The following is a 14383-nucleotide window of genomic DNA, read 5'->3' on the forward strand; positions in this document are numbered from 1 at the left end:
GGGTTGGAATTATTTTGTCGGAGAATCTGTCGGAGACGGAGGGGATGGAAGAGGCGCGGGGTGGGGAAGATTCTAGGATTGAGCTTAATTTTGAAGAATGAGCGGAATCCAGCGACCGCAGGTAATAGGATCGTTGGAGATTTTGTGAGTCAATTGTGATTCATTCCTGGGCTTGCTGGGGGTTGTCTCAGTCAAATTTGCGGAGTCACAGCTTCGTGTCATAGATGACTCTAGTTAAGGTAAGCTGGGGATTGACATCATCCATCCCCACCATTTCTACATGCTGTACACAGCTAAAAAAAAAAAAAAAAAAAGACGAATAACTTCATAATGCTATGCTAGGGTATTACCGATCACAAATACAACTACACTCTGCAACTGGACAGACTTTATGTCTGGCAAACCACTCCCGCGCATGGTGCGCATGGAAGCCATGGTTGCAATTAATGCAGAAAACAATAAATCGCCGCATGATTTCCGCCTCGGGAAGCTTGCGGTGGTCCGCTGCCGTCTCCGCCGCGACACAAGCCTTGGACATCGGGTCCGGAGAGCCTAGCCAGAGCGTGCACACGCCGCACCGCGGCATGTGGCGCCCGCAGCGTGGGCAGATCGTGCCGGACATGGCGCTCAAGCCGAGCGGGTTGCCCGGAGTCGCGTGGACAACTTCCCCACTGGCGGAAGTAGACAGTTGGGAAGAGGCATCGTGCTGAGTTAGTGGGCGTGTGCAGTAGTTACAGGTCAAACTGACTTGCTGGCGTGGTGGCTCGATGAGGCGTCGGCCGTCCCAGGTGGCGGCGAACTTGCGAGAGCCAACGTCGAAGCGGGCGCGTTCGAGCTGAAGCTTCCAGGAGTTGATTTGCCAGCGGTAGGCCTCGCGCCATGTCTCGAAGCGGTGTTTGTTTGCGGGGGTGTTAACGAAGCGTGGAACTGTGTGGGACATGGCGAGGACGGGTGTTTGGACGTCGTTGAACTTGTTGATATAGGATTGAAATAGATCCATTGCCGAGTGGCCTAGGCCGGTAAGTACTATACCTTCAATATTGCCTTGTTGGATAACGCGCTTTGTTGCTTCGGTCAGGTACGTTGTGAGGTCGTCGTCTGGAAGCCAGCGCAGAGCGACCTCGACGCGGTATCTCAGAGGGAGGGTGGTTTCTTGGATGACAGACCGCCAGTCACCTTTACTGACGAGCGCAATGATCGCCCGTGCATACGGGTCAGTGAGTTCTTTGGCGATCTCCGCACAGGTCTCTTCCCAGTCAGGGTCTGTCGTTCCTTTGGCGGCGCCGGCTATTGCCATTGCAAGAAGTTTATGAGCCTGCGTTGGGGTATGACTCCGCAGCGCGAGATATGCAAGCTTCGGCTCGCCTTGGAAGACAGCTAAAGCAGCGGCCTTTGTATGCTGACTCTCCGCTGACAGCGTCTTGACGAGCTCTTCAAGCTCCCGATGTGACTGCGCTGCGCCGCATATCCGCAGACCAAGACGTCTTTGCTCAGAGTAGCGAGTTTGTAAGCTTTCAATAGGCGGAAGATTCAGCTTTTCCTGGACTAGATCCACGATTGTGTCGTTAATATCCGGGTAGTGAGCAGCGCTGGAGCCCAGCCAACGTGCTTCAAGACTGGCTCCTACGCAAGTTAGCCCAATCCCATCATAGTCCCAGCAGACATTCAAGAGTGAGCATACCCAGATCCCCTGTCCAGGCATCAAATACGCCGAGATAGTTTAAGTCCAGCTGGTTCATAACCATCGAGTCATTCGCAGAGTCGGAGCGTGCACCTTACTCGTTAGCCTGTTATGAACTTCTCATGTCAGCATACACTCACGCTCAATCCATTCCCAAAAGTCCTGCAGCGACGGATCATCCGCCAAAATCTGCTTGTTCCTTACTCCATTGAACAGGTACCCTTCTTTGCACCGCAGCCTATGCACTGTCAAGAGAGTCAATGCTTCTTGGACAGTTAAGGGGCTCCCCTGCGTCCCGACTGACAGGACGCGCTCCCTTCCCTCTCGACTGGAAAGGTGCTGCTCAGGGAGCTCTCGGACAGCGCGACTTTTCTCATTATCATCCTGACCATCTTGCCTTTCTAGAGCACCGTGCCGTAGACTCTTCGCTAGCTGCCCGATGCTTGTGCCCTCAGATTCCAGAGGACGGATGGATTTGAAGTCGTGGCGCTCGCCAGACCTACCACAAATCATCGTCCCTTGCGAAGATAGCCGCACTGGAGGCGGCGGTGGCTTGACGGTAACAACTTTTATCTGGTCATCCGCTGAAAGCGTTAAGACGCTAGGCTCGTTGGAGCTGCTCATATTGAGAAAGTCAAATGAGACCACTCGTTCGGAGGCCTGGTACCCTCGCGACGGATGGTCATATGGGGTGAAGACGTCGCGAATGGATTTAGTATAAATTTGCTCTGGATAGGTGCTAACGGAGCTCTGTCCGAGTGTTCGGTCAATCGGCGAGCGATACTCTTCAGCAACATACTCTTTTACAATGTTGTAAGTTTTCAGGTGACCATTGCTGGAAAGCACACCCAAACATCCTCGTTTCGTCCTCGAGAATCGAAGACTCCAGATTGCCGATTTTGGGGAGATCACGTTCTTGAATTCAAGCGCAGGCTCCATCTGACCTGTTTCTAGACCCGGAGTTGCAGCCGCCGAAAGTCGAGCTCCAATCCGCCGGTCCCAAATGCAGACAGTGGAATCCTTCGACGTCAACCCAGACGCAATATAATTTTCATCGAGCCAGTCAATAGCCAGGTTATGCACACATCTCGTCGGGAACTGCAGAGATGGAAGTCCAGGGCCCTCTACGATTGTCAACTCTTTTTCCCGGCTCGATGATAGAGCAGGACATACCTCGCAAATCATAGATCCTCACAAACTGCCCCTTGACACCGGTCACTAATGTATCCGGCTGATCTCTGAAGAACTTCACACTCGTTATCGGCTCCGAGCTCGCCAGCTTCCTCAGCGGCTCAACATGTCCCTTCGCGCCCCTCATCGCCAGCCGCTGATTCACATCCCAAACGTTCAGGCAAAAGTCATTGCGCACCCGATCCAACCCCGCCGCCAACAGTCCGTGTGTGCTAAATGCAATCGCATTACAGTATCTCTGGTGTCGCACGGGAAAGGAGAACGACTCCTGCGAGTCGTCACCCTCGCGCATACGCAGAATCGTCGCATCGCCGGAGGATTGCCCTACCGCGACAAGGGACTCGTCGACCGGGGACCAATCGAAGGCTCGGAAGGCGGGGACTCTGGTGTGCGTGGAAAGGATAGAGTGCGAGAGGGTTTCGCCAGAGAAGGAGGTGACTTTGCACAGCCGGAAGACTTTCCCTGTGACGTCGACGGAGAGGAAGCGTTGTTCTGCGGGCGTTGAGGAGGGGGACCAGCGGATTGCTCGATCCATCTTTGCGGTTCTGGATCTAGATTCCGAATTCGTTATACGTATTACTCCGTGAGTGATTCCGAAGTAGAGTGATATAGCACTTGACCGTGTACTGCGTTTGATGCATTCGCTGCTTCATCCCAAGAAGCTGGGCGGAATCAAGCAGCAACGCGCATGTTGCTGTGCGATTGGGTAGCTGAGTCGCAACAGTGGCACCCGTTGGGGAATGAAGTGCACTGCTAGCAAGATGCGTACCGGCCGCCTAGTGTCAGACGAGCTTTAAGACTCAATCCCAAGCGCAAGTGCAGATTAGATGGAAGTCGCGATAGACTTCAACATACATACCCCATCCCGAACCCAATCTCCGCTCCGCCCGCACTCCAACTTCGGCCCGACAATCTTCCACTTTTTATCGCTGCCATTATTTTCTCTGCCGATCAGTTCTATACACAACAGCAAACATCTCACCACCAATTCACTCGAGTCTCTCAGCTACATTCTAGCATAGACGAGCCTACAAGATGCCGAAGGACTTCAACCCACCCCGACCGCAACGCAAAACGCCCTACCCAGATCGACCACGCAAACCTAAGTCCAAGCCTCAACAAGACCGCGGAGAAGAAAAGCAACACCCGTCTGTCAACGAGCTTAAGCGCCGCATTCGTGATGTTAAACGTCTGCTTGCGAAACCCGATATCCCTGCGGATAAGCGCATCATCCAGGAGCGAGCGCTGGCTGGGTACGAGAAAGAACTGGCGGATGAGGAGAGGCGGCGCGAGAGGTCGCGGATGATTAAGAAGTATCATTTTGTTAGATTCTTGGGTATGTTTTCCCTCTTCACGTTCTATTTGTTTGAATCGTTGCCCGCTTTGGTGCTAATATGCTCCTCTATGACAGACCGCAAAACAGCCACGAAGGAAGTTAACAAAATCACCCGGAAACGAGACGAACTAGCTAAGGATACCGATATCGACGAGGCAACGAAAAAGAAGAAGCTTGAGAAGCTCGATGCGCGACTACACACCGCGAAAGTGAACTTGAACTACACGGTCTACTACCCGCTTACGGAGAAGTATATTTCGATCTACGCGGAGAAGAAGAAGGGTCAGACAGGTCAGGATGAGGATGTGGATGTGGACTTGGAGGAGGAGACGGCGCAACAAGAGGAGACGGTGAGCGCCGCGACCGCGGCGGAGAAGAAAGCTATGCTGCAGACCATTGAGAAATGCATGGAGGATGGAACGCTTGATCTTCTTCGGGAAGGCAAACTCAGCTCAAACGCTGAAAGCGAGACCGAAGCCGAAACTAAGACGGAAACGAAATCGAAATCGAAGTCGAAGTCGAAGGATACTGGCGATAAGAAGATCAAAGAGAAGGCAAAGGTCAAGAGCAGCAAGTCGGATGTCCGAAAGGGGAAGAGCGCGAAACATGCCCTTTCGGCACCAGCCGAGGAGAGCGGAGACGAGAGCGACGGCGGTTTCTTCGAGATGTAAACCGACTGTCCAGCATCTACGGCGTAGTGGTACCTACATTTACCGCTACGACCTATTCACGTACCTACTCATGCGTCGCATATCAGGAGTCTGTCTGTTTCTTTATATTTCAGCATTACGTGCGCAACTGGAACTTGATCACGTTTCCCTTTCATCGGATACCCAAATGAATACATACTCATACTGTGCAATTCATTCTTCGTCTAGCGATGTAGTTACGCAGTAACTCCTAGCAGTAGATAAGCGCCAACATATATGCATATGAACCGAGACCGCAAAGTGCAAGTTCTCGAAGAACATAGAAGAGCCGAAGTAGACAATCAACAAGACAGTCTTCGGGTGGGTAGCTAGGTTATGCAATGGAGATGATGCAAGACATGGCCCAAATAGAATGTAAATCAAACTCCGGCTTCACCAACCCTTCTAGGTAGACAAAAGATGAGATGTAAGAAGAAAATTGTTGAACAATGCGGGTCACAAGCCCCAGTTGAAATGGGAGCAAAAGCAGGTACATAGAATTCAAATGCGGATTCGCTGTTTTATCGTGGTGTCGTATGCTGTCGTCTTGAAAAGACTGGATATGACTTTGATTTGAGCAGGACAGAGCAAGACAGCCTCAGTATGACATGGCCGGCATAGCATTTGAGGCTGCCCAGCACTGACCAATGTGAATAAAAGGGTTCCCAGCACCTCGGTGACCGAGCTAGGGCCATGCGCAGCGAAGCGGCCTACATGACCGCACAGCTTCCACCGCTGCGAGCTCGTCTTCTGCCCCCCAGGAGGCCAAGATATGGCTCCCCGTCGTCATCGTCGTTGTAGATGCGCTCTGCCTCGCGCGCTCGCCTGCGTCGCCTTCTCGCGCCAGCACCACCAATACCCGCTTCCTCGGTGGCAACCATGTAATCGAACCATTTCTTCTCCAGTCGGTTGGCAGCCGCAAGATCGCCGCGCAGGACACGCTTGGTGTGTTCATCCACAGTTGCCTGCCAAGCATAGAAGCACTTGAGCTGAATGATGTGATTCGGGTAAACGGTGGGCGGCGGAGGCGGTGTGATTGAAGAGGCTATCATGGGCGTCGAGGCTCCGGATCCGGATCCGGATCCTAGCATGGAAATCCTGCTTGCATTTACGGTCTGGGTGACTACCGAGATCGCATCGGAGGCGGAGACTTTGTATTGACGAGGGATGTAGGCATTGCCTGCCAGAATGTCCCTAACGCCGACCCAAGTTACGTTCGGGCAGTCGAAGGCGACTATGCGCAACCCGATCTGGGGAACGTTCTCATCATATCCTCGTTTGCGGACGCGGTAACTAGCTTCCGACAGGGTCAAGTCCGAAATCCGCGTATTGTCCATTTCCACGAACCGGAGCGAGGGGCAGCTCTTCATGACCTGGAGCATTCCAGGGTCACTCAAGGACTCGCAGGAGCTGACATTGAGGTGTTCGATGAATGGAGCACATGGGGACTTTGCAAGCTCGAGAAGAGTCCTGTTGCTGAGACGCTCCAGCTCTTCGAGCTCCAGATGGGCAAGGTGCGGAACCGTCCGGATAACCGGTACGATAGATTCATCGGTCAGCTCCGTACATCCTGCGAGCTGGAGCACTATGAGTTTAGGCACGTTATGTGCGAGACTCTTCACGCCACTATCCGTAAGCTCAGTACACTGGTGGAGATCTAGATGCTTGAGTCGTCTAGGCGGAACAATCGCACGATCTTCCAAAATGTCTATCTCCGGATCGATGCCGTGCATAAGGACCTTGAGAGTCTCATCAGTAATATCAGTCCGGCTGATGTCAAGGCGCTCGAGGGTATTCCGCTTGAACAATTCCGAGGGAAGTTCCACTTCATCAAATCCATTAATCTCGCTGGCGAAGAGATCAGTCAAAATAGGGCATGCCTTCACAACTTTTTTTAGGCCCGAGGCGGTCACATTTGTGCACCAGGAGACATTCAGGGTTCGCAGCTGATGGCAGGACTTTGCTATGATCTTCATCGCTGCGTTCGTGACACTGTCCAAGCCGGAGATGTTGACATACTGTAATCGCTGGTTCCGCCCAAGAAAGCAATGGATCGCAGACTTGTCCATACGGCTCCCTTCCAAGGAGAAGTTCACGACATTGCGACACACGGCCGTGATCTCTTCACTTTCGCTCTCCCATTTCTCTCGCAACTGAACGCAACCTCGAAGATTCAGATCCTTTATGAATGGGCCCCCGGACATAATGAGCTTCATGAGAGCATCACTCGGTATATCGCTGTAATAGTCTGTGGTGTCAACAACAGTCCACAGCTGTCCATCATAGCACATTTTGTGCCACCACTTGCAAACAGTCGAGCAGCGAATGATCTCTTTCGGGGTGAGGTAGCTGAAGATCAGCATCCCCAGCTCATTCGGCATCTTTCCCCAGAAGTCGAATTTCTTCGGCTTTGCGATGACGACAGCATCTTCAAGCAGACCGCTCCTAGATCCGGGCCTCACTTCAGTGGGCAACGCAATCTTCTTTGACTGAGAGCCATTGGTAGTGTCCGAAACAAACCGAATACGTGCATTCCCTTCCTGGTCATCAGCCGCATAGGACCCGGTGGGACCGGGGGTTGTAGGACGAATGTTGAGGCCGCCGTACAGCTGTGTTGCACTTCCGTTGCTTGAGCAGGGAGCATACGTCGACTGAGAGAGCGAAACACAGGACAAAGAAGCTCCATTTCGACCATAGGTGGTGGACGCGGACCGAGATCGATTGCGCCGGGTTAAGGATGGGCTCGAGGAAAAGCGCTGGAGACTTTGCAATAACTTGTGTCGCCCTTTCACCTTCCGAGGCTGCTCCAGCGGAATTTGGTCTGCTGATGAGCTGGGGCTCGCTGAGGTAGGAGCCTCGGGGAAGGGCACGATCTCGGGATCTACTGTCGCCATTGTTGATAGAGGCAGTGTTGACAGGAACGGTGGAGGGTGATCACGGCGGACAACTTTTTTTTTGAATTATCGCACCGAGCCCGGACAAAGACCAGAGTATTCAATAACGCAGTCAGCGACAGCGCGGGAACCCGCTAGAACGCAGTTCTCAGAGGATGGACATTGTCAACATCCGCAATCAACAGGTGATATGGCGCCAAACACCAGCCGTGGACATTGGAGGACCCAGAAGGGGAAATAAGTAGATGAGCACTGAATGATAAGCGAAGACGACAAAGATAAGGTAGAAAGGAAAAATAAAGAAATGGTGTGAGACTGAGGTCAGGAGGAGACTTTGGTCAAGCGACAGTGCCGAGACGGTCAACGGTTGGAGGGCAGACAAGAGGGTGGTGTTCACACTCGAACCATGGGACTCGCCGCGTAACCAGGAGTAGATAACAGTCGGATAGTATGAGCTGCTCAAAGTCAAAGGCAGTTCAGCAGTCACTTCGTAGAATCAGAGCCCAGCAGCAGGGGTCATTGAGAGCGAGACTCGAGAAGAACAACAAGAAACAGAGCAGAAAAATAACAAGGAGAGGCGTCCGCCGCAGGAGGTTGGGATTGGGAGACGTGGATAATGCAGGTGGGCTACTGGAGTGGAGGGGGAGCAAGACAGTCTGAGCCACTCGGTCAGGCGATGTGGAACGGAGGTGTCAGATCAGTCCAGACTTCAGCAGGACATCTCTAGTCTAATTATTGGAATGTTGCAGCGAGGAGCCCAAAAATGATACCATCCGCACTGGACACGCCGTTTGGCCTGACTGACAGTTTGACACCCCCACACTTTATCTTTATCGATAGCATTCCTGGTCTTAGCCCAGGCGCTATCCCCGCTATACCCGGACAGAGAGAGATGCGCCAGCTGAGCCACTGGATATTCCACCTACCACAGCAGAGAGAGCCGAGCATACATAGATAGAAAGTCCAAGACATCTCCTTGAGGCTAAAGTACCAAGTGAGTCTTTGTTTCCCAGACTTCTAGAAGAAGACCATTCTAAGCAACATCGTGGAAACCGCGCATCACGTGAGTCCGAGCCAGGCTCCCAAGAATCCCACAGCTCAGCTTCTCCTGTCCATCCCGACTATCAATTCCCACCCAACAGTCCATTCCTCCGTTCCTGATGTCCTGGACCAGTTAAAACCAGCCCACGGTCCGCGTCAGTCGGACAATCTAAGACTTTGCCACCGCAGCGGCCCAGCTGCTTGGAGCCTGGACGAGTCAGATCAAGGACGGACTTGGCTTGCCAGGCCCAGGCCGACCATTGGACTTGGTGCCCCGGTGGGCTCGATACTTAAAATCTCGCAAACGGAAGTTTGGAACAATGCACACCGTAAAATGGAGTTTGTCCGATTATTTGCCTTCCATGGATGGTTCTCTTGTACTTCGTACTCCGTACGATGTGGTTTCCCCGCTTCACCCCCGCACTTGTTCTAGAGCCAACCCGAGAGTTGAGTTGGTGAGGGATGTCAATATCCAATGCATAAAGATGTCTCTGTAACTACTAGGTAACTACTAAACTAGTTCAAGCTATATCACGGGGTATCTCGCTATCTTCTCGCCTCTATATCAATCAATACTAGTCTTTTGGCATAATGGCATAAAGAGAGTAAGGATAAAACACGGCGCTATGTACTAGGCCGACCCCAATCTGCTTCGATGAAGTGCCCCAATCATTCTTACATCCATCGTAGATTGTCACCATCTTTTTTTCAGGTCGTTTCCGGTCGTCATGTATCGAAGGACGAAGGCATTATTGTTATATTGTTGTTATGCATGAGAATATGTCGGTATGAGTATGTAGAGACTCTCGCTGCTGAAATGTCATGTCATGTATGTGATGTCGATATATAATCTCCGATTCTGCGGCTGTTGGCTTATCCAAAATGATTCTCACGAGGTTGTGGAACGGTTCAGCTATCGACCATCCATGGGTGCTCCATAACCTCGCCTATGGTCAAGCGGTTATCCACGTCGCGGTCAAGCATCCTCCGGATCAAGTCGATACAGTCCTCCGAAAATGGTATGAAAGGAACCCGAAGCGGGTGATCCAGAATCTCATCGATGTTGTAAAATGGGTTCTCTTTGTAGACGATCGTGTACAGCAAAATGCCAAGCGCCCAGATGTCTTGCTCCTTGCCTCGGTACGATTTTCCTTGGAGAACTTCGGGGGCGGCATAGTCTATGAAATTCATTAACCTTTGAGCAGCAACAAACGCACTGTAAATTTTACCTATTGTTCCCACAAAGACATCAAATGGCCCATTTTTGATATAAGCCGCGCTGCCAAAATCGATCAGCTTGATCCTGCCTTCACCGTCCAAGATCACGTTCTCATCCTTGATGTCCCGATGGACAACCAGGGCCTTCGTATGCAGATGATAGATGGCGCTGACAACCTGCTCGAAAATGTTCCGACACTCTTGTTCGTCCATGTTCGTCTTCAATTCAATATAATCGAAAAGATCCATGCCGGGTAACCCGTGCGGTAACATCTCAATATAATAATTGATATCGTCTTCAAAGAAACTTTCCATTTCCACGATGTTCGGATGTTTCAGGCCGTCTCTCCGAAGATAATCCAGGACATGAATCTCCAGTGGGACCGTCCCCAGGCGACGATCTCGAGTCCATGTGTCAACGAGGATCCTTTTCTTCGTAACATATTTGAGTACAACTTTCTTCGCAGGGAGTTTCTTGAGGCGAGCGAGTTTGACTTCGCCATACGCCCCTTGGCCCATTTCTTCAAGAATGACATAATCCGTGATCATACGTTTCTTGGAGACTTCCTTCGTGTTGACTGGCTTCACCTCAGGCACTGGCTGAACAGGTTTGTCGGTGAGCGGCTCAGAAGCGGCCTCGCTGAGCTGCTGACTCAGGGTAGACGTTGGTATTCTCGATTTCAGTCCATCTGGTACAGTAAGACGAGGCGCTGTTGGCGTCTCCGACGAGCTTGTTGCCTGCGAGGATACTTCTTGCGGCGTAGGAGGACGCATCGGCAGGCCGTGCGAGTGGATGTTCCTTGAATATGTAATCCATAGAGCATACACAAGCTCCGTTACTGTGATCGCATCTTCGGAGCCATTATCGGTTTCCTCCTCAGTGTCAAGCTTCTTCTCGCGCTGTTTAGGGAAGATTGATCCACTCTTCACAACGCGTAACTGGACATCCACAGCGATTGTAGATCCGTCGCGATGTTTGGCCGTGATGCCGGCTGGCTCGAGGAATACCGAGGCAACGTTCGACTTGCCATCTCGTAGCATAGAAAGCGTTCGTGCTCTTCGAAAGCTGAGCTCTGGGATAACAACACCGTCTACCAGAGGCACATTCTCTTCATCAGAGATTACATATAGGAAGTCGTCGAATCCAGGTATAAGATCCGCTATATCCAACCCTTCCGGCCGTTCATAGCCAAACAGCACCGACGAGAAGACCGAGTTCGAGCTAATAATTTTCAGGCTTGACGACGACAATACCATAATACCGGCAACGTGAGGGAAGCTTGATATACGAAGAGAGCGTGAGCCCTCGTCTCTGGCAACAGTGGTCGGGGTGCAAATCGCCCCCGAGGTAGCGGCAGCAAAGTATTTAATATCGGCAACCTCGTTGAGACCCTTCTCAATCGGTACCTTCAAGCAACTTGAAGGCAGGTGAGGAAGTAGTTTTGTGAGATGCTGGCCGGTTTCGACTACTCCATGGCCCCATATTTTCTCGGTGGCGCCACGGGCAGCGGTAATCTTCCAAGCCTCGTCGCAGCTGATGTAGGCGACATCTTCCTGGATTTCTTCGAGAACCCAGATCAGACCACCGCGCTTTTCCATAACCCAGATACTCGCAGAACCCGTTGCACCATTGCGTTTTTGAATGGGAACTACGTCACCACATAAAAGAACGCCGCGCGATTTAGTTGCGGGATGGTTGAGTTGCCTTGCGGTATAGGCACTCGAACCGTAGCCATCGTCGGTCTGAGCTCTTCTCGAAGGTCGAGCCCGAGAAGGAGGTTTACTGAGCAACTGTGCGGTGACACCATTACCCATTCCCATGGACCTTGGTACCGCAGGTTTCATACGGGACTTATCTGGTGACGGCCGAACTTTCGCTGCAGCGTCAGTGGTAGGATCCCGCAATTTGGACTCGAGCCATTGCCGTCGGTCCTCTTGTACGACCTCTAGGATACTCAGCTTGCGTACTTCAGCCTGTGTAACACCAAATACGAGACATGATAAATCATTGGCCGCTAGAATGGTCCAGGGTGGCTTGGATTCAGTCCGGAAAACCGCTTGTGATACCGGGTTCCATTTGCTGCTATGGGTGTGCAAGGCCGGAGTTGGAAAAACGGACCCAATGGTGGAGGTGCTTAACGGAGAAAATGGGTCTCCAGTCGTATAAGGTTGTGCTAAAGGTTCTATCAGTTGACGTTGAGGCATAGTAGAACTGACGTCCGTGAATGTACGTTTTAAGCTTACGCGCCTGGAAGTAGGAGCGGACATTAACCCTCTTCTCTCGTGAGGTAGTTGTTGACTGGAGGTTAACTGCGACTGTCCTGAAGGTTGCGGTGGTGGCTGTCCAAGGTCCTTGGCTTCTGGCGAAGGTCGCTGAAGCTCGGTAAATGTCCTTTCAAAGACATTGTCGCTTCCAACGTCTGCTGGTCCGGTCATGGGTCCTATAGATGCCCCGGATATGTTGGACTGGGACAAAAGATCCACCATCACTTGCGTGTCCGTATCACCACGCATGCGATTAGGAGGACTCGCAATCCCGGTCGTGCTGCTGGGGCCCCATTTGAAGCGGTCACGCATGAAATCTATAGACCGCTTCAAGATATTCTGGCGGTTGTGCAAAAGCTCCTCAGATCTTTGCGCGAAAGAAAATGAATGAAGTGACTCGGAAGGAAACCGGTGAAGATCTTCCAGAGTGTTTATATCTTGACCGGCCGCGATGGCCATCGAATTCGCTCTTGATGATGAAAGGGATCGTGGTGAAGGAGAGAGAGTTCGAGGGCTCAGAGCGCCTATAGAAGATGTAGACATGTTCGGAAGTGTGAAGACCCGAGAAGGCGGTTGGGAGCGTATACGATCTAAACCGGACGGTCCAAGTCCATGTTCATGTTGTTCAAGGAGCGGAGACCTGAAAAGGATACAGAATTGTTATTCTTAGTTCTGATTGTCTTTTATACAATGGCATCATGGTGCCGGTATATGCAAGGGGACGCTGCCGTTGGTGATTTACCCACCTTGGGAGGGAATCATATCCAGCTGAAGTGTTTTCCACCGTGTATTTTAATGAGTCGCCCTGGTTGCCTGAAAGAGGTGTCATGAAAGGCTCGTCTTCCGGAGATTCTGAAAGTCGTCCCAATGGAGACGATAAGGGACTGGGTTCGCCTAAGAATCACAGTATCGTCAGCACCTTTCGACTGTTCCATCCAAATCACGGAATATGTGACGCAGTGTCTTAGATTGCCCCGACTCGCAAATCAACTGTGCAGGCAAATGCAATCTTAGGCAAGCAAATGAGCTGACAAAGTTGATTATCCCTTTCTTCTTATCGCTGTCTACCACCCAGTCCCACCCTGACATATCTTCATTCCTGAAGTTGCACTCATACGAGCCCGATATATGTTGCCCCTCGTAATGAAGCAATAGGGGCAAGTCCCAAGAAGGAAACAAAACGAGGTCGAACTAACCATCAGGATTAAATGAAGCAGCCCCCATAGTTTCCCAAGCAATCAACGGCCCAGTGGCCAATACCAGTTGGGCCGTTTAAAGGGCGACAGCTTGAAACGGCGCAACTTCGAGTACGGAGCGGGAATTAGGGTAAGTCGGACTAGCGATGACCCGGTGCTACATGCGAAATTTAAACATCAACGGGTGCCGTGGCTGTGGATATATAATTCGTTTCTCACGTAGTCTTCGCCGGTCACTCGCGGTTGGACGACTAGGTGCGGAGGATCAATCGCGCTATGTCTTCGTCCCTGAGAATTCGTACAGGCGTAAATCGAGGTCAAGGTGGGACTGACGTTGCCGGAAGGCAGTGATTGAAATGAGAGGATCGGTCGAGCTGCGCTATCAGTGTCAAGAAAGGAGCGAGAGACGCAAGGTCAGAAGGCCGGTGGCCAACGGAGGCCGAAGTGAGCAGCTGCCCCAGGAGGTCACAGGCACGCCGTCCCAGTGGCGAGAAGCACGCGGGGAGGATGGATGGAATCTTGGTTCTAGGTGTACTCTCCTCCAAAACAAGCTGCGAATTGAAACGCTGGTCAAATTTTTCTGCAAACCGGCTGCAGGAGCAGTGAGAAAAGAAAGACCGCCTATTAGCAGGCGCAGTGGACAGAATGCTGCGAGTGGAAGCCGACGGAGAACGAAAAGGATCGAGCTCCGTCTACGCCGCGGGTGGTCGAAGCCGCTGGTCCCAAAGCGACCGAGAAGACAAGGAAATATTCTGACCTGAGAGTCAAGCAGGTGACCGTGTAGGTGTGGTTCGGTCGAGGGAAAGTGGGGAGTGAAGCTGAATTAAAGATCCAGCGTGAAAAGACACTAAGAAAGAAGGGTCGCAAACGAT

At 51.8% G+C, this 14383-nt stretch overlaps 4 protein-coding genes across 4 annotated transcripts; 1 reads left to right on the forward strand and 3 right to left on the reverse strand.

The window, feature by feature from the left end:
• Nucleotides 1-295: 295 nt before the first annotated feature.
• Nucleotides 296-3640, reverse strand: BDW74DRAFT_135640 (uncharacterized protein). The gene is made up of 4 exons (XM_073722386.1): nt 2855-3640; nt 1822-2805; nt 1682-1774; nt 296-1623 (listed from the first exon to the last, which is right to left on the reverse strand). The coding sequence occupies exons 1-4, from the start codon at nt 3405-3407 to the stop codon at nt 347-349; spliced, it is 2907 nt and encodes a 968-aa protein (XP_073585332.1). The 5' UTR covers nt 3408-3640; the 3' UTR covers nt 296-346.
• Nucleotides 3641-3657: 17 nt separating this feature from the next.
• On the forward strand, nt 3658-5055 carry BDW74DRAFT_135549 (Efg1 domain-containing protein). The gene is made up of 2 exons (XM_073722385.1): nt 3658-4208; nt 4284-5055. Exons 1-2 carry the CDS (start codon nt 3908-3910, stop codon nt 4877-4879), a joined length of 897 nt encoding a protein of 298 aa, XP_073585333.1. The 5' UTR covers nt 3658-3907; the 3' UTR covers nt 4880-5055.
• Nucleotides 5056-5500: 445 nt separating this feature from the next.
• On the reverse strand, nt 5501-8343 carry BDW74DRAFT_135523 (F-box domain protein). Its single transcript, XM_073722384.1, has one exon. The coding sequence runs from the start codon at nt 7789-7791 to the stop codon at nt 5608-5610; it is 2184 nt and encodes a 727-aa protein (XP_073585334.1). The 5' UTR covers nt 7792-8343; the 3' UTR covers nt 5501-5607.
• Nucleotides 8344-9741: 1398 nt separating this feature from the next.
• Nucleotides 9742-13539, reverse strand: BDW74DRAFT_167216 (serine/threonine-protein kinase; the record flags this gene model as incomplete). Its single annotated transcript, XM_073726667.1, has 6 exons — nt 9742-10010; nt 10062-12233; nt 12264-12682; nt 12713-12955; nt 13062-13209; nt 13512-13539. The coding sequence occupies 6 exons, from the start codon at nt 13537-13539 to the stop codon at nt 9742-9744; spliced, it is 3279 nt and encodes a 1092-aa protein (XP_073585335.1).
• Nucleotides 13540-14383: the final 844 nt, after the last annotated feature.

The sequence above is a fragment of the Aspergillus multicolor genome, assembly GCF_047715735.1.
Source record: "Aspergillus multicolor strain CBS 133.54 unplaced genomic scaffold BDW74scaffold_8, whole genome shotgun sequence".
Classification (NCBI taxonomy): Eukaryota; Fungi; Ascomycota; class Eurotiomycetes; order Eurotiales; family Aspergillaceae; genus Aspergillus; species Aspergillus multicolor.